Source organism: Osmia bicornis, chromosome 11, assembly GCF_907164935.1.
Source record: "Osmia bicornis bicornis chromosome 11, iOsmBic2.1, whole genome shotgun sequence".
Lineage (NCBI taxonomy): Eukaryota > Metazoa > Arthropoda > Insecta > Hymenoptera > Megachilidae > Osmia > Osmia bicornis.
The window spans coordinates 1,915,847-1,939,194 of NC_060226.1; the positions used below are offsets into that span (position 1 = coordinate 1,915,847).

The 23,348-nt window shown below is 33.9% G+C and overlaps 2 protein-coding genes across 6 annotated transcripts; one reads left to right on the forward strand and one right to left on the reverse strand.

Annotated features, from left to right (window-relative positions):
* Nucleotides 1–555: 555 nt before the first annotated feature.
* On the reverse strand, nt 556–20,999 carry LOC114877743 (single-stranded DNA-binding protein 3). 5 transcript variants are annotated; one of them, XM_029190702.2, is made up of 15 exons: nt 20,162–20,999; nt 19,069–19,521; nt 18,174–18,246; nt 18,006–18,067; nt 17,816–17,900; nt 17,692–17,733; nt 17,401–17,487; nt 15,192–15,299; nt 14,406–14,480; nt 14,275–14,323; nt 13,484–13,513; nt 12,302–12,507; nt 12,049–12,219; nt 11,727–11,927; nt 556–4,887 (listed from the first exon to the last, which is right to left on the reverse strand). In XM_029190702.2, exons 2-15 carry the CDS (start codon nt 19,122–19,124, stop codon nt 4,783–4,785), a joined length of 1,350 nt encoding a protein of 449 aa, XP_029046535.1. In that variant the 5' UTR covers nt 19,125–19,521; nt 20,162–20,999; the 3' UTR covers nt 556–4,782. The 5 variants fall into 5 exon arrangements, with proteins under 5 accessions (XP_029046535.1, XP_029046534.1, XP_029046540.1 ...); XM_029190701.2 differs by having other exon boundaries at nt 17,692–17,736; XM_029190706.2 differs by lacking the exon at nt 556–4,887 and adding an exon at nt 10,281–10,351 and having other exon boundaries at nt 17,692–17,736.
* LOC114877744 lies at nt 20,948–23,038 on the forward strand. The gene is made up of 3 exons (XM_029190708.2): nt 20,948–21,034; nt 22,125–22,246; nt 22,332–23,038. The coding sequence occupies exons 2-3, from the start codon at nt 22,139–22,141 to the stop codon at nt 22,593–22,595; spliced, it is 372 nt and encodes a 123-aa protein (XP_029046541.1). The 5' UTR covers nt 20,948–21,034; nt 22,125–22,138; the 3' UTR covers nt 22,596–23,038.
* The last annotated feature ends 310 nt before the right edge of the window (nt 23,039–23,348 follow it).

Here is a 23,348-nt window from a genome sequence, read left to right on the forward strand (position 1 = left end):
CAATTTTAAATGAGGTGTTCTGTTTTAAACGGTGTGCGAATTTTGCGCCCCACTGTATAAAAAGAAAATGGTATAATTCTCAAACCTAGCCCTGTTTTTGTGTAACTAGCAGTTTTTACTCTGTCCAGTCACGTGATATGTAATTCAACAATCTTACCAAATCTGCATTCATTAAAGTATTACAACAGAAGAAACGTGATTCCTGGGCGACTTTCGAAATTCATATTCATATTTTGCATCATCAATTAACCAATTCATTCGATGAGGTCGAAAATACATTATTTTTTCATATTAACTGGTTAATGTATTCCAACCTATCAATATAATTATAGATTGAAGGTTAAGGCATTGCTGGAACGCATTTCTGTTATTCATAAGAAAAAATTATTAGAGCGAACGAATTATTACCTTTTTAAATAAACGTAAAGAAAAAAAAGAAGCATTAACTTACCCGTGAACGAAACAGAACAAACCAATGAACCTCTTTGTTTCTTCGAGCGCATTCTTCGTAATGAGAATGAAAGGTGTGATACAGAAAACATCGTTGACACTTGATAGGATAGATGACATTTATTCCATTATTTTATCGTTATTACTTGCTACTTGAATGCTATACTCGTAATAGGTATCTATAATTATGTCGATAATTATGCGTGAATTTAAAGAATACGTGAGGTCAGCCGCAGAGATTTACAGCCCGTGTCAGTGTTACAATCATCGTACAGGTAAATACTTACAGAATGAAATTACGTTTTAATTTTTCAATGAAAACACTCGTAGAGGGGAGGGGGGCGGTGGCGGCTCATCGAATTCCTAATTTTTTCTCTATCAAATTTTCTGTATCATATCGATGTCGGTTAGGCTGTTTTCTAGTATCGATTCAAAAAATTTCTCGATCATTATTTCCTCGCCAACCTAACACCCTTACTTACGATAAACTCCTAATTAACATTACGAAATCGCAACGCACAATATCGGTACACGAGATACCGTGTTTCTTTCGCTTATTTCATTCTAATTACGACGAGTTTTAAACTCCCGTTTTTAAACAATATACAGTTTCTCTTATGCTCGATATAATCGACAAAATCGTGACCTGTTCCTAATCGATTATGCGTTAGAAAACAATCGATACTCGATACACGCTAATTTCATTCGAAAGTTTTTTGGTCTAACCTTAACGCAACGTTCTCTCTTCAATTTCATACGAAAATTTCGACCGAAAGTATAAACTACTTTTCAAAATTATTTCGTACAAAAAAAAGAAACAATTTGCCATTTCATTTGTCGTGGAATAGAATCGGTTGTTTTTCAAAAGACAAACGAAACAACAGAAAATTAAAGAACGTACGAATTTTCTGCGAACACGCGATCCGCTAAATATTAAATACATATTATATTAAAAGTAAAAGCAGAACGTTTTACAAAAGTATCGAAATTCTAACGTTCAGTGAAAATATCTTCGTATATATACATATATATACACACATATTTTCACTTACATTAAGTTATAATAATTAGAAACAAATAGTTTACGAAAACTTTCTAATAATCACTTGGGTTTTGAAAAATCTCCTTCTTCGATTTCTTTTCATACAAGGAATTAATATAAATAAAAGAATTTCATTTAGAAGATTCTTTTAAACGAATCTCAATACCTTTCAACGTTCTGCGCGTAGTAGGAACACCGCATTCCAACGTATAGGTTATTTAATCCGAATTGCACTCGACAGTTTGTACAACTTATACATTTACAATAATACGCCGAAATAGTATACATGTGTGCATGTACATGCCGCCATTTCCGAATTCGAGGCACAACCAGGAAATAAACAGCGAATATAAATTCACAATTCGGTACTTGCCGAATCTTGTCCATTAATTTTGAAACGAGGCAACTGATCGCGCTTCGTCGAATTTTTCATCGAACGAGGAATGGATTTCAACAATAACAATAGTAGAATTGATTCTTGTATCATCTTGTTTGGTTAACGTTTCACACGTTTGTCCCTCGCGTAAAATTGGTTCGCCTTTAGTAACGAATTCGTGTTCGCGCGTATATTACTTCGGTACACACACTCGTACTCGAATGATAAACCGGGATGTCCGGTTCGACAAAATCGATTCTGTTATTCTATCTATACAGATATTCGAATCTTCCAAAGTCTCTGAGGAACATAAACGTAACTTTGTTATCATAATGCTAAATTAAAAGGGAAACAAAAAGAAAGAAAATAATGGAAAAAAAAAATAATATACATAATTTGTCTCTATCCGTAATCAACAAACGACGATCGTATCGAATGAAAAATTCGTCTAACGTGTACTTATTGACGCACACTGGCCGGATTCCCGCAGTAGCGGATTTAATCTTAGGGAATTATAACGTATGTTCGAGAACCGTTTCGTCGGATTCCCCTCGTTCGGACACAGAGTTTTACAGCTAGAAACCGAGTGTCTGCGTTCCGACTTTGGAATAATGTTATTGCAGCCTTTTTTCTTTCAATACTGTGCGCTTCTCGAAGTTAAATTAAAAAATCGATCCACTTGTGCAGCATATGACTGAAGTTGCAACGTATCTGAACATTGACAATGCCCATGAAGCCCACCATAAATGCTAATGTATCGTTATGGACAACGTTATCGAATTAATTTCATACACAAATTATTCTCGATCGATATACACTTTGTTTCTGACTCCATCTTGTAAATAAATTAAGAACTCACGCGTATCGATATCGTTGACCAATCGTACACTGGCATCTACCGGGACCTCTTTAAAATCGCATTCTTCTATTGAGAAGCACAGAGACGCATTCTTGTGGATCGTTCAAAGTTTGTGGAAGATATCGTCGCTTTTTTATTTTAATCTCGGAAGGAATAACCGATAAATGATACCACAATGACAATGAGTACAGGTATTAAGTTACCGATACTCACGAATCGATGCGCTGACGTACAATCTTGCGCGAGATCGATCAATCGTTCGGAACGAAGTATTAAAACTCGTATCCCAGATGATTTGTGAAATTCTTGTACTTTTTAAAATCCTTTTAAATAGTTTATTGTAAAACACTTTTCTAGAGGATTTCATTTCGTTTCGGTGATAAATTACCATGAATTTTTCGAACCTTCACAAATCAACTGTAACGTTCTAACCTATTACTAGAATCACAAGTATATCCTTTTTGAGGAGAATATCGATCGCTGTATCGATCGATCTCGCTTCGAAAATCGTTCCACAAAAGGCGCATGCGAAGAGTTTCGATTATTTCAAACTAGAGTTATACATACAGTGGGTCAGAAAATTATTCGCTCACCGTTTAAAATTGGACCAAATGATTTGAGGCTTTTTTAGAAGCTATAAAAATTAATGTACTAAGATAAAAAATTACAATTTGTCGAAATCGGGAAAAAAATAGTAAAAGATAAAAGGCAAACAGTTAAAAATTTGCCTTTTACTATTTTTGTCCCGATTTCGACAAATTGTAATTTTTTAAAACGTCAAAAGCACATATCTTAGTAAATTAATTTGTATAGTTTCTCGAGAAACCTCACGTCATTTGTTCCAATTTTAAACGAGGTATTCTGTTTTAAACGGTGAGCGAATAATTTTCTGACCCACTGTAAGTGGAAACGGCGCCCTTTCCGAGTAAGTTTGGTTTATGTTCCGGTACAAATGTTATCTGTTGACTTTAAAGGTATCAACTGTTTAATCATGCAATTTTCATTATTTCTCGTAATACGTTTACAATATCACAGTTACATATTTTCTTCGACACGCTGAAACTATTCGCTGTGCACCGACAATCGAGGAAACCGATGAAACGTCGCGAACAGAGTCGCTTAAATATACTTCATCAAAGCAAGCTGAAGAAGAAAAATAAGGAAGAAGAGGAGGGAGATGTACGGTACTACTCTCATATAAAAACATTACGCATATTGTTTAAACGTTTATCGAACTGTACCAAAAATATAGCGTTTTCTTTTAACTTAGAGCCAATAAGGAAGCACTTATTGTTTTTAGGAAATAAAATTAGGGTTCCTAAGAGAGTAGAAGACAAGGATCCAGGAATAAGAAAAAAGAAAGAAATCACGTCGAAACGGATACACTTGTACCGATTTGTAAATAGCAACGGATATTCGACTATTATTGTTAAGTAATAAAACCATACAAAGATTCGAACGAATTTGAATATTACTCTGGACAAATAATTGAAAATATCGAAAAAGTACTACGACGGAAATATACAACGACCACTGTTGTACTAGTAAATTCTAAATTTTCGATATTTTCAATTTTTAATCATTCTTTTCGTTTCTTCGAGTAATGTTCAAAGTCAGGCGAAATCAGCGTTGCTATTCACAGATAAATGTGATCGATCGACGACGATTGAATATGTATGTACAGCTGTGTGCCTAAGAATGTACGTCAACGCGAAATACGAAGAGATCGCATGTGCTCTCGAGGATTCGTCAATTTTACTTTATACGGTAAATCCTTTCCGTATCTCCGAAGAGGAAAAAAAAAAATGATCTCTTCGACCTTATCTCTTGTGCACTTCTCTCACGGAGTTCAACTTTGTTTGCTTTTTGGTAAGTTTTAATTATCTTTTTAGTGGCTCGTGGGAGAGGGGGGGGGAGATGAAGGAGATTATCGTGTAATACAAGTGCAGTGAGGAGGAGTTCTGGATTAAAGGAAGAGAATAGGAGGATTAATTTGCGACTTGATTTCTTTTAAAAGGTTAGTTTGGTTTTTGGGGCCCAACGACTCGTGACGAGTTATTGTATGAAATAATCGGGATGATCTGAATCCTTTTCAAACCTCTTCGCCTCTTCCTGCATGCTCTCCTTGATCTTGAGTATGGCCGCTGACTCAGTCTGATCCTGCGAATCAACCAACACCAGGCCGGTTACACGTAAGAGGTTTGGCAAGTCCACCATCAGGTGATACCTTGCCTACTATTTAATGTTTCTTTTTTTTTTCCCGCTTTCAGCGTCTCATCAGCGAGCCGAGTAAATTTCCTTGCACTTATATGTATTAAAGTACTCCAACTATTTTCAAACATAATCATACAGAGCAAATAATTAACAATCGATCGTATTGATCGTATTTAATTAAGGTAGAACCATGGATATTAAATTTAAAAAAAGAAGTACTGCAAAATAACACTTATAGATATCTGATATACAGTGATCTTATTGCGTAACTATATTAGTGCCACCTTTTTTTTTCTCTTTTTTTTCTGTTTTCAGGAACGTTAAGTGTTGTTTATAACATAGAAAAAACAAAAGAAATGACTCGAACCCAGAAATCGTAAATGGTGCGAAGGAAATTCATCGTAATTCGCTGATCCCAAGCGAAAACTCGGGTTAAGAAACGTTGAAATGCTGCGTAAAGAGATATCGCAGCGCGGTGACGGTGCGTCGTGAAGGGGCTGGGCTCGTGAAACACAAAACTTAAAAGAGAGGATATGAAAGAACTAGGAAGAAACGGTTTTGATTTCGGGAACCGCAAGTAAAGATAGAAGTATGGTTCCACATCTCCAGGGCGCTCTGACCCACAACACATGGACGTTACGTAAAAAAAGTGAAGCCCGTATCGAGCAAAAAAATAAATAAATAAATAAACAAATAAGAGAAATCAAAAAACGAATGTAAAAAAAAAAAAATTTGTTTGCGCCAACCGTGTGCGCTGCCTGCCCCCTAACTCACGGCACACCTCACCGAATAAACGGCAACGATTAAAAATATTATGAGATAAGAAAAAATTGCAATTAGAGAAACTCGACGTGTCATCCATCACGGGTTCTTAGCTATCTTTTTTTTTTTTTTTTTCTTTAACTCTGGCAGATTAAATAATTTTTCGTTTGAATCGTGTCTCGATACGATCTCGCAATCCACCAATCGCTTTGCGCTCACGCATCCATGTGCTACAGGTCAGTACAGGCTAGTACTATATACAGCTATCAGATTTCAGTGTTTTCCTTTCGTGTTTCTAAGCGTCTAATCGACAAGACATTTAAATAATATATTTATCATTTTTGATCTTGATCATTTTAGTACATCACAGTCATTGTGTTCCACAATACACCGGTATATAAATTCATTTAATCGAAACACCTGGCTAGAAGAATCCTAACATTTATATCAATTCGCACGTGCTATGTGTTAGTTTCTGTTCACAGTTGTGTTGGTTACTAACTCCAAGCAAGTGCCGGGTGTTAATATTAGTGGTACATAACTAATGACGTAGACGTTGAAGCACAATTAAAAACCAAATATTTTAATTGGACATAAACATAAGTTGCTTTAGAATGCAATAGAAGTTACAAATCATCCTTTTCATGATGTTAGGACACATATTGCACAGCACTTATGCATCGTGTTAAAAGACATTGTTTGCTATGATTAGAATAATAATACATGTGACAGATAGGCTGTTATTTGTTGGTGGTGAAAGGTGTCTGTATAAAAATACACTATGAAGATCAATTAGGTTTCGATCAACGTGAAATACCGTCATAGGATAACGCAAGCAATGTGAAACACAAATGACATGTGATTACTAGAGTGCCTCGGACAGAATGCTTCGGTAAAAAAAGAAAATGCATGGAAACGGATGATAGTTATATATAAATAATCTATTAGCCAGCACCCTGCAAATTGAACGCAAATAAAAAAGAAAAACGCAGTATTCTCAGTGTAACAGGTTTACATTTATTGTCTCGATCTCCCCTGGCTTAGGCATATATTAATAAATGTAATATTTTATCGCCGTATTCACTTGTTATTGTGTGTATGTGTAGGTGTGTATGTGTGTGTGTGTGTGCGTGGCTTACAACGTGGGCCTCTGTTTAAAATTAAATCGACGTTTTTAAGAGTTATACCCATGGTGCGGTTTTACGCATAATTTCATCGAAGCACGCTCTCTCGGAATACTTCGAAATGAACTTTCACCGAATATTTATAACGCACGACGACGGAGTCGTGTTACAAAGCAATAAAAAAATGGACTACTGCTTTTATCATCGTTAACAATTTCCTTTCTCTCTCTCTGTCTCTCCTATTTTGGCTTTCTTCGTTCGAACTTCGAACCCGTGAACGCGCGTCTTATCACGAACGTTTAACATTTCCTCATGATAAACGTATTTCTCCGTACTCTGAGAGAAATTATATATGCATGATCCCATTAATATAGTGCTTTCATAGTTTTTTCTTTTTCCAACCTCGAAACTTAACGCGACGTCTTACACCAATTAAATGTTACTAAGCTGGTACAAGCGAACGTAAGTTATCTCTCTTGTGTATGTGCTTTCTGTTTATTTTTTTATTTTTTTTTTCCGATTAAAGATACGCACTTAATTGGCACGGTGAACACTCCGGAACAACGGCAAGCATTCGCATATTTAACGATAATAATTACAAAATATTGAAAGCTGAATACGTCTTCTTTTACTCTTGAAATTTGGCAAAAGAAGCAGCAGAAATATAATACATATACATTGTCCGACTAGTTTACCGACCATTTCCTGTCAATAACTTTGAAAAATTTTTCCCCTCACTAACTGTATATATTACTTATCGAAGAATCGCGAGTATCGACTAATTCTTACGTTCAGTACAGGGAGATTTTTCTTACAAAAAAGTGCTTATTAAATTATAGTATCATAAATATTAAAAATGTATATTTCTAAATTTTGTGTTGTGTGAATGTATGTGTATGAAAGAGAGAAACATACGTAACTAAAGATTCCAGCATGGCAATTAAGCTGGGTTTATACGATCGTGCAATTTGCGTAAGATAACCTGTGCAATCGAAATTGAACAAGTAGATCGTCAGGCGCGAAAATTTCTATGAAGTTGGCAACAAGTAATTGGGCGCGTTTAAATGTTCAAGCTGAGCGCATGCGCGCCGATATTCTCTAGGTACGGCGCGAACATAACCGCATTTTTTTTTTTAATTGTTCATGGGGAATTATTAACCGTCCCGTAACAGAGTCAATTTTTGGTAATTAATGGTGTAAGTAAATTCAACAACTGCTGATAAGTCGTCGTTATCACTTTGGTAACTTGTAAACAATACACGGTGTAAGTTGCTACCAATTAAATGGTAGTCTATAAAAATTAACCAACAAACTAAGCTAAGGTTTTTGCAAATTGCATGAACATGTAAACCCAGCTTTAGATGTGGCACATAGTACCAAGAAAATCGATCTCGAGAAAGTCACAATACACTATTGATTAATCATCGAGACCATGATCGATCTTGCCGGTGCTCTCAGAGCATGCACTCGCAATGGGCGCTTTCTCTCCCTCCCTCTCTCTCGCTCTTTCTTTCTCTCTTCTTTTGTATCGTTTACATAATTCGATCAATACTTCTATTTATTTATTTATTTACTTTTTTTTTTAATATTTTAAGTTTAATTTTTAACACAACTAACAGCAGCACAGCATAGTCCGGTACTGACCTATAACCATTACGGACGGATGGATTCCGGGAGGTTCGCACGATATATTATCTCTTTATTTATCGGCCCGTATATTTTATTCTTTCTTTGTCACACTCATTCATTTAGGTTCAGTACTTACACCGTCTACGACTCTTATTCCATACAAAAATAGGTTACGTTATATATATAGCGTCTAAATATATATCATGCGCACGTTATATATATAACATTTTCTTTATAAGTTTCTTTTTTTTCCAAGTACTTTTTTGTTAAGTTAATCGCATGACCATTCGCTTCGCAATACTCGGCGAAATAATTATATTACTTAAAAATGAAATTTAATATTGCTGTTCTTTTATAAAGGAGAAATCGATTAAAAGAGGAACTTTTCACGATGAAGATTCTTTTTTTAACTAATTTTTAATAGGAACTTACATGAAAGATTCGTTGTTTTTTTTTTTAAAGCAAATGGTATTTGTTAATATTTATGCTTTCATCATTCCGTTTATTAGGTCTTTAATATACATATTAAGAATTGTTGAAGTAATATAGTTGAAACAACGTGTCAAAAGCAAACGGTATATACAAATGCGTTTTGACTATATCTTTGAACCTCTTTTCAATTCGATTAAAAACCGTCGCCTTTAGGTTAGGTTCGATCGTGTAATCGTATGACTAGATTGGTATGCGTTGTTAACTTTAACATTTCACATCAATATGCGTGCTTTATACTTTTTTTTTTTTCAACCAAGGCACTAGCGGAAATAGTTGCACCTGTTAAATATCTAACATTTCGTTGATAGTATTCGCAAAGTATTGCGATGTTAATGGCTGCGAGTAGATAGTGCGCAAACTTGATTCTATCAGTAGTGAATTTTCTGAGCAAACAGTGGAGGGACTCGGTCTGAGTTCGGCTAATTTAATCACCTCATTACAGAGTTTCATTCTATTCGAACGATTCAAGTTAAGAATTTTGAAATCACCTTCATCGGCGATCAATTAGAACACGCGCGAAATTTGAAATACTTCAACAACAATGACTACCTCTTACCTGTCATGGATCTCTAATCTAATACTGACAGAATTCTAACTCTATAATGGGATGAAAAATAAGCCAGTTGCTAGCCGGCAAGCTAGCGGTGCGATTAATAGAAAAACAGTAAACCAAAAGCAAAAAAAAAAGAAAAAAAAATAGAATTAAAAAAAAGAAAAATAAAAAAGAAAAAAATAGGATAGGATAGAAAACAGAATTAGAAATCGATTAACAATTATGCGATTGATAATCACAGTAGTTCGTGTTTTTCAGGCACCTTTGCTTACAAGCTAATGTTCAAATAAATATAAATAATAAACGATAGCATTGACACGAATCGATAAAAAAAATGATATCGTATTGTCAATAATAAAATGTATAGAAATATTCGTATAAAAAAAAAAAATAATAAAATAAAGAAAGAAATTAATAAAAAAAAAAAAATCCTAATCTGCAACCTTGTGAGTATTTAGCAAAGCATATATATATGTAACGTGTATATATATATACTTTTAAATATTTATATAGTGTATGTTGCGCGCGCGCATGTAATAATCATGATTCAAAGTATTATAAGTTCTGTTAATAGTAACGTAATGAGCACTTAAATGCTAACCTAATTGATTAGGAGTGATTAATGTGTACTCGCGAATATTTCGTTATCTATCCTTGTTAACGAGCGAATAATCGTGCTTGAGCCACTGACAAAATCGTTTACGAATCGCGTACCACGTGAACAACGCACGTGTACTTAAAATTCGGGGTTTCTGTATGATCCTTTTCCACATTGCGTGTGATTAACCGGAAATCTACGGCATCTACGAACTCGGGGCTGGATCCAAGGCGACTTGACTTTTTAAAAAAACTGTCGGGAATACAGAAGGCGCACGTGCGAGATTACTGATTATCCTTTCGATTCAAAAACCTACTCATAATCCGAAACAACAACGTAAGATTGAAAAAAAAAAAAAAAAAGAATACCGTATTTACGCGTTCGTTAAGGAAGTCGATTATACTATACTATATAAGGTCTCTCGTAAAGCGTATCGCACCTGATAAGAAATAAAAAGATTCGTTAGCTTGAAACCAAACGATTTCTGATTACAAATGATCATTAGTTACTAGCTACTTGATTGCATAGCACGATTATCGTATGGAATTGTGTTTCTTTCCACACACACTGAATTAGTGAAATGTATTTTCAATAAAATTTATCACATGACTGCCAAGCTTGATCAAATGTTCTAAGTTTTCAATCAAAAATCATCATATTAGCTTAAGAATCTTTGTTATCATTCACGATACACTTTATGAAGTATCTTCTATATTATTGTACGAAAGTTGTTCCATACTGTTCTTTAAATATAAAGTGAGTAAAAAAACCTTGAAACGTTTCATAAGAATTCAATTAAAATTATCAAAGCTATCGCATATTTTTTAATTATATTGCTGATATATAAGACATACTATACATAACTTGTATTGCATATGCATTTAAACGTTTCATGATTTTTATGCCCACTTTGTGTTTGCATCATTAGCCATACTGTTAGTATGATAATAGTTAGATACATATTGAGCCAAACAGTTACAACAACATTAGATGCAAGTGGGTAATCTAAATTAAATTTCCCAAAAAGCCTATATTATTAAATACGACATGACGAATTTTTGTAAAAATGTTGATACTTTAGATAAGCATTAACCAAGTTGATTGAAGCTTGTGGATAAGCCCTCTAATGTAATAAAACCCAAATTATTTGAATGAGATATATAAGTAATTGACGCACTGATGGAAGCACCTGAATCTGTTAATTGCCGAATAATTAGAAGAAAGGTAGGTTCCGATATGGACTTATATGGTTTTCGATCGCCATCTAATCATTTAATACAAACACGTGTTAGAAACAGGTTTTCAATAAAACTTTAAGATCTTAATATTTAAGTTAATGATCAATATCAAATAAGCCCATGTTATCAACATAATATGCACAATATTATTAAACTATCACTATTCTTTGCAAAAGTGCAACAAGGAATTTCAGGTAATATTAATCTAATCCTTTTAAAAATAGAATCAAAGCGTTAGGAAATAAACTATAAAAAACAGTTAATCAAAAATTTATGAAATTTGATTGTTTATTAAATATTTAACAAAAATTAATACATATAAGTCCATACTAACACGTCGAGTAACTGCCATAGATTTGAGAATTGTTAAAAAACCTACTAATACTTACATTTTCACCAGGACCTCCAAAACCACCCAGATTATAGTCACCCATTCCACTTCCACTGTCTTCTCGTGGTGTTCCAGGGCCACCATTAGCCGGACTATTTTTCATTCCATCAAGACCATCACCGTTCAGAACAGGACCCATTGTGTTAGGTCCCATTGGACCCATTGGACCACCTTCCGGTCCCCCACTCATTGGAAAATCCTGATACATAACATGAAACATAGCCTTTTAATTTGTTATCCCTCAATTATAATATGTTTTAATTTGTATCAATTGATCACAACAGGTAGAGCAGAAAATAACAAGGACAAAATATACTTACACCAGGCATATTTCCTCCAGGTACAGGTTTCATCATGGTGTACATATTTTCACCACCGCTATTACTACTATCTTGTGGGCTCGGCATGATTGGTGTACCTGGGCCTGGAGGACCCGTTGAACCAGGTGGTCCTCCATAATTACCCGGCGATGATGATGAATAATTCATTGGCTAAAATCAAAGCGAAATTCTCATCACAATCTCAATATTTATTTTACAATCATAGAATTCAAATAAATAATCTTAAACGTACCGTGGATGTGTTAGGTTGCCACTGTTGTCTACCACCCGCCATACTCATTGGTGGCATTCCCGGTCCTCCCGGACCTCCTGGGCCTAAACTACTGTTAGGAGGTGGACCCCTCATTCCTGGCCCATAACTTCCCGGTCCCATTGGACCCATTCCTGGACCTCGTGGAGGATTCATTCTCGGGTTCATGGGATTCATACCTGGTGGAGCTGGCAACAAAAACATTCATTGATTTGTATGTCTCGGAACACATTAGTATTAATACTGTTCTAGTTTCATGTTAATATACTAAATGCTAATCGTGAATTGTTGGACTAACGGCAAATCATGTAATTCTAAATTATTATTATTATTATTATTATTATTATTATTATAATATAAAGTAATTTCATAACATTTTATTCCTTATTTTAATATCTCTTAGATTTAAATCATGCTTTGCCGAAGTCAAATATATAGTAAAGCGAGTGGATGGCATGCTGAATTGGTAATGTGCATCTACACGAAGTAATGAAGTCAAAAGCCCATGCAAAGGATGAAAACAGTACTAGCAAATAACTTTTACAAGTTTTTGTGCTTCAAATTCGACACGGAAATATATAACATCACAATATATGGCGAATACATAACAAACAAGACAATCATTCAATTGTTACCTATTTAAATAAAGAATTACATTATTATACAGCGATACTGGTATTGAATTGGTGCTTGATTACTTTTGCATTAATTGAATTTAATATTTTTATGTACTCGTGTTGTGGAAAAATTTACACTGGCATGATTTTTTAAATGAAAGGAAGCAACTGTAGTGTTTTGTAATATAAAAGTTGATCAATTTTGTTAGCCACAAGTTCAATACATTACATGTAGTTATATGTTAACAGTATTATTGGAAATATATTGTATTATTTACATATGAAACTTTGGCTTTGAATATGTTCTTGTTAAAAATTAAACACGTCTTCTAACGCATTAAATTGCAATTGACAAACTAGATGCAAGATCGGGTGAGCAAGTATTATACAAAGAAACAAAGCTAGTGCATATTTTTTTGATAAAATGTGAAAACGGAATTTTCTTTTTCTTTTTTTTTTTTTTTTTTTCAAACGAGCAGGAGAAAAAATAAAAGTTAGGCTTGACTAAGTCATGTGAGTGTGATTTGGTTGCTGGGTTGCTTCCTACCTTGCCACCCTACAAATTCTCCAGCTTCGCCTGAGGAACACAAGAGCACACATTAGTACGGCAGGTAGGTAAGGTCAGGTTGATGGCGGTAAGGTCTAGTTACTTTGCGGTCGCATAGTGAATACAGTTGTAAATATATTTTAACTGTGAAAATATATGTTTACAGCATGTACTAATGAATCGTATGCAAGAATGCAAGTTTAGCAAAAGCAACTTTTAAATTTCTATCATTGAAACATTACATTCATTTTTAAAATAAAAATTACTGAAAAACACTCAATAACTAATCAAGTAATTCAATTTCTTATGTTATATACAATGCTGTACAACAATGAATTGTAAGAAATGTTGTAGAATATTTCAAAATCAAAACATTCTTAAATAATGAAGTAACGCAGAGAATATATATATATGTAAAATCTGGTTTCTTTTATATATATTATTTTTAAAACGTTAGATCTGTCTCGAATATTGTACGTTTACATATTTGCTTGTTAATGTAATAAGGAGAACAGGAATATTTAGTTTATGCACTGAATTATATAAAATATGGAGTACTAATTGTAATTGTTTAATAAATTTAAAAACTACACCACTGCATGTAACTAGACAATTCAAAAACCAATCCACTCCACATCACAGCAATCCAATCCACTTTAAATAATTACTTATTTATTTATTGCTGTGTGGTTTTTGGTATGCATGCGTCTATGCCATTCTCCTCTCGCAATTATTGTCAATGCCAGAAAAAAAAAAATCAATGTGAATCTAGCATACAAATGAGCCCTTACCTTGCCTAGTTGGATCCATACTATTTGGCATCATTGGTTGTCCGGGTGGCTGAACAAAAACAACAACATGTAAATAATTGTTTCAAATTAATCATATAAAATTGATGCTTCTACAAAATATTTATACATACCCCGTTAAAATCATTTCCCATTTGTGGCATGCGTACTCCAGGTCTTGGACCAGCAGGATATCGTGGACCCATGAACTGCAACAAGTTAGAAATTTATACATTAAATAAACGATGACTTAAAGAAGGATCACACAGGTAAAAAACGCCAAATATTAAATCTTCTTCTGATTATCACGAAACTGACACACCAGGCAGCCACAACAAGCATTTTATCACATATTAGGCCATATGCGCTTTGATGAAAATCATCATAGTGCACTTAATGAATGTGTGAGATTATTGGTGTGCAAATAGGATTGCAAACAAGGGTTCATATTCAATAAATAATAAGGTAAATTATGATGTACATTAACAACAAATCTTACCTTAAAGTAAGCCATTGCAATAGAAACAGTAATAGCTAATATTTTTTACATAGTTACAATGTTAGAAAATCCTTACCTTACAATTTTGATGTTATATATATATATATATTTTTTTTAATTAAAATTACGTGTTTTTAACATACAATAAATATGTGATTGTAAGTTTTAGTTCTCAATGTATAGAGTGTTACAAATTATACAAATATATTGAAGTATTATTCGCTATGTTCGTTTTAAGCAATTTTAATGCATCCTATTTGTGTTGTCTGGTCAACTTTAAATACACGGATTGAACATTGTGAAGTAGAAGTAATTTTAATAGGAAAAGAAGCAACTTTGAGCGTACAATCATAGGTACAGAATGATAATGGTGTAATGAGAGTGGATCGAATGATACGTGTACGTGTTGAATGAGGCTTACCTGAGTGGACATCATCTGCGAGTGTGGGGGCGGGGGTGGCTGGGGGTGCTGGGGGGATGGCTGTGATGAGGGGTGTGTGGGCGGAGATGGTCGCATTGTCGAGTTGTTCTGCAACAAGCAACGCAAACGACAGACATGTAGCAACACTGCGATCCAGGCAACAGCTAGACTAGAAGGCTTGGGTATGATTGTGTTAATACTATGTTGGTCAGCACCTTAAATTTCTAAGTTATAATTACGAAAAATATAAATAATAGAAAATTTATGTTTTATTATGATTTAATTATTTCGTAATTACCACTTTATACATAGAATAAGAATTTGATATCGAATGCCTAGGAATATCTCATTTCACTTTGAAATAAAAAAAAAGTAAATGATACAATTGAAATGATATGTATTTCAAAGTGAAACCTGGTCATCTTTATCTTAGTCTGAATTTCATTTGCTTAAAATGATTTGAAGGATAATGTTTGACCAAGCAATATATGCATATCTAACAGATTTTATTCACCTACATATGTTGTTATTTCAATATAGTTGTAAGCGGTCAACGAGAATGTCTCTCCAGATTGATTTTATCAATCATCTTTAAGACACATGTACTTGTAAGATATATTTAAAACAATCCACGATATAAATAAATGTGTCAGTTCGTGGACCGCTTGTACTGAATACTAAACTACTATCTAAGCAGGCTTTTATGTTAGATATGTTAGATGTTTGAAAGAGTGTGACCTTAGCTGACATATATGTACAATAAGATAAAATCAATATATTATCCTAAATATCGTTACATGCTTCCATTAATAGAATTTTTATTAAAAACTGTAACATTTATTATTGAAATATTAAAACAGATCAATAAACTGTGTGATATCTTAAAATATTAAATACGTTTCATACGCGGAAATAAATTATATTATTAGAGAATATTTGTTATAATGCTTTTGCACGAAAATTAAGTCAGCACAAGGTAAAACACTATCATTTATATACCTACTATACAAGTATTAAAAATATTAAAACTAAAACTATTGTCTAACATCTATACAACTCTTTGTTGGTAAACTTCTGAAACCTGCTGTATGCAGAAAGGACATCCGAGAGTGAAAATGGTAGAGGAACGCACATACAAGTGTTAGATACATAGCAGAGAGAAAATAAGTACATAGATACAGTGTAGACAAGCATGACATGAGAATCTTATCTGAATGTACACTTGTTTCAAAACTAATACATGTTAAATTAGATTGTGTACATTTCACATTGATTGAAAGTGATTAAAAGGGATTTTTCACATGTAAAAGAAATCTTTATAATAATTATAAACGCTACTGTCATATAGTATATCAACTGAATACAATAGGATACAAAATATGTTGGACAATATTGTTGTGATACTATTGTAAATAAGCTATTGATTTTCTGTAACTTACTATAGTTGTATTTTATTAACGAAAATTATTTTATTTTTATATAAATATTTCCTATTTTATATTAGTTTAAAATATGATATTCTCTATAATATACTTTGAATTTCTGTTATCCGAAATCTATAATGATTACGTTTAAAAGCTTTGAATCAAGTGTAGAACTATAATGAATGAGAATTGTAACTAGGCATAACAATGGTAACAGATATTTATACATATTTATGTATATACACGTAAGTACTTGTGATATGTGTTTATATACAGTCAACATGTCTGATTTCGTTAAATATTACGATAATCTTTCTTCCTCCTTATACTTAAAGACCAAATTACTATTTATAACTTCAATAATTTGTAATGTACTCTTCCTAAATATTTCAATTAGAGATATTATTGTATCTTTTGAGTAAAACACACTATTTATATAATACCATCTTTTCTTCTATTCTCCCCTTCATGTATACATATACACATGTATGTATGATGTACATAGACATATTCTTTAGAATAAAATAGACATGTTCCACAGAGATGTATTAATTATTATATATATCACAACAGAAAAATGTAAAAATTCATATACAGATAATTTTAAAAGAAACATAACAATAAAAAAAAATTAAGAATTTGTACTTTTCTTCCCGTTTAAGAAATAAATTGCTAACAAAACAAATAAATTAATACTTCATTATCCTTTAATGTATTAAGTATAAATAATTAAATAAATTAAACAACATAAACATATTAATAGTTTAAAAATGTAAAAAACTTACTGGGAAGAAAGCAGGGGGCATTGGACCACCAGGCATGCCATCATTGGGTGGCATTTGTCCTATGGGGGAAGGTGCTGGACCAGCGTTCTGTAATCATCTTATAGTTATCTAACAACCAAATTGTTATCTAATAATTAATTACATTATCTAAATATCACTTTCACACGCAACTTTTAGAATTTGTAACACTATACTTTAGAAGTATACAAAAACTAACATATGTTCAAACGATCATCAATGCAAGAAGTGCTAAATAATTAAACATATTAAAATGAATATAATGTAACTTACATGAGCAATACCATTGACTCCATAACCACTGTTTACAAAACCCTGCTAACAGAAAATTTGTATATTAAAATTTCCATATATTTGCAGTAGAAGTATAATTGTATTGTTATAAAATAATACTAACGTAGTCATGAAATGCCTTAGCTTCGCTACTGTGTTCGCAAGACTCCCGCCGCTCTGGTGCCGCTGAATACAAGTCCCAGAATACACTGAAATGTGTTAAAGTAATAGGTTTAATTAGAACTGTAATTTCTTCTTCAAATATGCTTTGATTATTTCCATTATTATAAACTAATGTAACAGATAATACTTACCACCACCAAGAATGTAGAAACCCAGGTGGTTCTCCAAGTGTGATATTTTTCTCCCATCGTATCTATATATAAAAAAAAAACATAATACACTTGTAACAAAAATATAATTACAGTAATTAGGTTATCCAGAAATTTCATCAAATTCATAAGATAACTTAAAATGTTTACCTCTGATAAAAATGTCTGTGCTGCCTTTTGTGCGCCAACATGTAATAAATATTCATACACGTACAAGGCTAACCTGAAATATTAAAAATAATTTTTTAATAACAACATGTACACATAATCTATTGTATTTTGATAAATTATTCTAATACATTTTAAGAGATTGATCCCTTTTTTCAGTAATTAATTAAATTTTATCAATGTTGGTCATAAATTTAAGAAAAACTATTATTTAAAAAAAACCTATATAAAATAATAATCATTTTATTTAAGAAACACTTATATTGAAATATTTATATCTGTATGTACGATACAATTTCATATCTACGCAAGGATATTATAATTATACTGTGTAAACAAAATAGTACCGTTTGGGAAATGTCACGGTACTAATATTTTGCTTAAACTACTTGGTTGCAAATGATAAAAACATGGCGCCGAATCGGCCTGGTTTCCGAGACAAGTGATTCTAGTGAGTCATAGCACACCGTTCAGGCGAATTTACGAGAAAGCAGGTTGCAAACAGGACAGTTAAGTAAACAACTCGATTCATAAATGTCTCCACTGTATTATCCGGTAAAGGTCAATTTATGTATAGATCAATGAAAATTAAATTAAATGTCATTTAAGGTTCTTCGAGTGACAAGAAATCTTACAAGTTTCTACGTTAGATGTTTTCATTGTAATGTATGTTAACATCGAGAGCGGATAGTAATGCCGGAATTACTCGTCGAATCCGAATCCCCTGTTTTGGACCGACCAATACCTGTACGCACGCTCGGTGTAAAGAAAAAAAAAAAATGGAGTCACTGGTCGATCAATCGGCAAATTTTTTTTCTTTGACTTTTTTTCGATCATTTCTTATAATATTATATCGTGCGATTCAAATAATACGTACTTTTCTCTTGCTTGAGAATCCGAGGGTACCGTTGACCCCTTCCCCTTCGCATACATCCTTGAAGACTGTCAATTTTTCCAGTGTAAACAGAACCACTGTTTCGTCCCAACTAGTAATGTCCGACACTGTTGATCCCGCACGAACGGGGAAAAGGAAGAACTGAATTGTTAGGAGTAGTATCGTAGAGGGCGATATGCGAATGACCGGTGTGGTGGCAAGCATCAAGAACGATTAAAACGCCGCCATATGGTAGAAAGTCGAATTAGATATATAGTAACTTTTCCCTAGTTTCCGTCAGCGTCAGATTATATGCGGGGTATAAGTACTCTCTCATTCCTTGCATGGATGTCAAACTGTATACACATTTCCAATTATTCTTTTATTACAGTTCTCAAATATATCTTGTTACGCACGAGTCCTCCTATCTTGTAATTTCCATCACCTATCGGCGTCCTACGAATTTAACAGTCAAACATGTTATTTGCAGAAATAGAATAAAACTAATGTTAATTACCTCAAACCCCTTTGAAATAGATATTAGCGACATCTAGTAATTACAAAGAAACCGATACCGATCATCTTACGATACAATTTGAGAGCTATTTTTCTTTTAAATATTGTATAAGTACTGTATACAATTGTAGGATCAAAAGTTCCCGCGTCTTTATCATGACAGCTTTCAGGGCCGGTCCTGGGCCTAGGCAGACTGGGTGGCCGCCTAGGGCCCCCATAAGACGATTTTGCGTCTAAGAATGCAAGAAGAGTAATGTTTACTTGAATATTAATTAGGTATACAAGCTTTAATGTTAATTTTATAAATTTTATTTGAGGTATTTTTTTTATGTCATATATGTGAAGGGGCCCTTTTTCGGAGCTCGCCTCGGACCCCCGAAATCTCCAGGCCGGCCCTGACAGTTTTTCTCTGCACTTTCTTTCTATGAAATGTAATTAGATTACTGGCCCCAAACGAGATTAAAAGTGAACGAGTATAAAATAAATTGTACGTCAAGTATAAATGTCATCTAGTCGCACAATATAAACATGACAAGACGACATGATATTGTTTTTCGAAATTGAGTATAAGTAAATGTACCCGTGAATGTTTGTAGTCCCAAGCGAAGAATCAGGAAAATGTGCACATCATTTCACGGAAAAATGAACGAGCCGATAATGAAAATTATTTTTTGTTTGGTCGCACACGTCAACCAGTAACCTATACTAAACACAGTATTCCGTATCATGGCTCAGCGAATTGCAAACGCATGACCGCGGAACGAACGCACGCCGTCATCGTTCACAGACTTCACACTCTTCTTTTTTCCCTTGCGATAGCTCACTTCGCTCGTTTTCTTTTCTTCGATTCTTTCACTGATTATCAAACCTGTTTCTGTACCCTCGCGTTTTGTAATTTGACAGAAACGAAGACGCGTCCTCTCACCGCGATACCGTAGTTACGCTCGGTCACTTCACTCTCTTCAGCTTCGGTTTACCGCTCACCTCACTTCTCCTCACAACGCTTCACCTCATCCCGCCTCACCTCATTAAAGATAGAGACAGACAGACGGATACACTCGCGCTTTACTTCTTCGTGAACACGGTGACACACCGATGCCCAAATCTTTCACGCGTATACGTCGACGCGGCTTCTTACTTCCGTATCGACGAATCCGTTTCTGTTCCGTTTTTTATTCGTAACATCTACTGATACTATAGTGAACGGAAGCGAAGCACGGTGTCAATTTTACACACGTGCAGGCTACACGAATGAAATTATTTTTGTATAAATACGCACAAGTTCGGAAGTGTGTTTCGTACTCAGCGTACGCGCAGTTCTCCCGTACACGTACTCACGGCACGGGAAGCATTGGTTATCTCCGTCACTCTCCTTCTTACGGTTGGTCCTTGTCTCGCGAATGGTTTATAGCAGCTGCGCGCGCAGCTATTGCTTTTCACGCCAGTAGCGTACGTAAGTTGGCTTTATTTTAATAAGTGACTTCGATACCTTCTTCGTTTTCAGTATGTTGTATCCGAGCAATTATTGTAATAATATTTTTTTTAAATAGCAGTAACAGTCAGGTATTTCATCTAAATTGTCCTATATCCTTTCCTATCGTGGGGGTATGCTTGAATCCATTAGTTTTGCTTATTTCCTTGCAAAAAACATTCTGAGTTTTCGTATAGAAAGATAAAGATCATCGATAGATCAGAATTTTGTAAAAGCATAAATATATATTTAAAGAAAATTATCTTCCAATATATTCACAGCAATAATAACAAAATAAATTGCTACATTCCTGATTACAACTCTACACCCTATTGGCTGCCGATTGCTGCATGCGAGTTATCCTGTCCCTATGTATATGGCACGCATACATTATTACAAGCCTATAAGCGCATGTACCGACAGCGGCGATCACCGAACAGAACCGAACATTGCCGATGCAAAATAGCCGACAATTGACTGAACGTCGAGGGGTCGGACAGAAAAGAGACAAGCCATTCCTTCGGGTGTACAGCTTCCCCTCACACAATTTCATTCTGAAATTAATGCGTTAATTTTCGAATACCAATGAAAAATGAGAAATAATTTTAAGGATCCTTGTTATTTCATAATTCTATTTGTTAAGCTTTAGCTCATTGCCTTCAACTATTCCAAAGTTCTCCACCTAATGAATACAATTATATATGACAAAAAGAAAAACTTCCTACTTTTGTTTAGGAACAATACAAAGTAAAATTGTATTGTTTTTTCATTGTACCTCAATTTCTTGGGATCTTAAAAGACATCACTGTTGTTAATGCTTATGCGTTTCAATCAGTGTGCTATACTGCGTTATGTCGAGCGGGTTTCATCGCACAGGAGCCAGTGGTAGAACTTGGAAATTTAAAATAAATGATTCCACCTACTACCTCTTTTTAACAAACATTCCAAAAGCGTCAAAACTATGCATAAAGGCACAAAATGTATATTAAATTTAATAATAAAGTAATGTGTTAATTACTGTAAGGACTAGTAATTAACGAACATACAAGAAATTGTTATCCTTTTTGTTTAGTTCGTTAAGTACCGATGGACGGTCCAGGTACGATTACGTGGGAGGAATTTGTTGAAAATGCCGAAAGTTTTACACAGATGTCGAGTCAGTTCTCTGATGGATGGGAACTGCGAGGTAACAAGGTGAATGCATCAAGTAACTTGATCAAAGTTTGTCAACAGATGAAAGTGAAAATGGAAACTTTCATATCATATGCATGATTTACAGAATATTCCTGGGGAAGTATATATTGTTCGACAGAGAAAGCAATTTATCTCAAGTATTAGCGAGTTGAACGATTATTCAACATCGAAAAATAACGAGTTTACAGATGATTTGAACTTCATTTTAAAACAAGATCCATTTGAAGCCAGTTCTTCAATCGATATACCATTGGTTACCGAACATCATGTATTGTGGTCGATGAGCTACGGTGTTCCAGTACTATATTTTAATGGCTGGAAATCAGGTGAACACGTGATTATTCATTAAGTAATTGAAAGAAAAGTGCTAGACAAAAACACCCCTTCCACTTCGTTTATATTTTGTGATGTTACGATTCGTTCTTAAAGGTATTTCGTGAATGTCGTTAATTTTTTAACATCTATTCATCAAAATATGAAACTTCCATTACAATCGCTCCCTGATCACCACTAGACCTTAATCTGGTATGTACAGCCTGTTGAAAATCGCAGGCGACGTAATGCTGATTGTTCCTTCGATTGTACCCTATCTTAAACTAGGCTAAGAAGTCAGCAAAGGGATAAAGAGTGACTGAAGGAGAAAGATACGAGAAACAAAGGAAATGTTTTATGACAATGCCGTGCACTGAAACATACTTTTCGAATTAAAATTGCAATTTTTTTTTTTGAAATATTTCTATTCCAAAACCGATTATAAAGCCGTATAATTAATTCCCGTAGATTTTCCTGGGATTAATCCAATATCTATGGAAGAAGCACAATCACTTATTCCCGATGCGGAATTGAAGTATACAGAATTGTCTCAAGCAATACATCCGATATTAAATACTCCATTTTTATATCTGCATCCTTGTATGTCTCAGGAACTCTTACAAATTACAAGTACAAGGTAAGTAATTAATTATTTATTAGAATAATAATAGAGACGAATAACAAAAGAAATTAATTACTTTCTAGCAAAAATAAATTAGTCAGTTGGTTAAGTACTGTTGCTCCTGTTGCCCTTGGTCTTAAATTGCGATCTGAGTATTGCAAATTAACC

Bases quoted from the DNA above. Each gene is read 5' to 3' on its own strand.
- LOC114877743 (XM_029190701.2), bottom strand. From the start codon at position 19,124: ATGTATGCGAAGGGGAAGGGGTCAACGGTACCCTCGGATTCTCAAGCA. The intron at 18,247-19,068 runs GTACGTATTATT...TTAATATTTCAG, and splicing joins GATTCTCAAGCAAGAGAAAA to GTTAGCCTTGTACGTGTATG. The intron at 13,514-14,274 runs GTAAGGGCTCAT...TGTGTTCCTCAG, and splicing joins TATGGATCCAACTAGGCAAG to GCGAAGCTGGAGAATTTGTA.
- LOC114877744 (XM_029190708.2), top strand. From the start codon at position 22,139: ATGGACGGTCCAGGTACGATTACGTGGGAGGAATTTGTTGAAAATGCC. The intron at 22,247-22,331 runs GTGAATGCATCA...CATGATTTACAG, and splicing joins GGGAACTGCGAGGTAACAAG to AATATTCCTGGGGAAGTATA.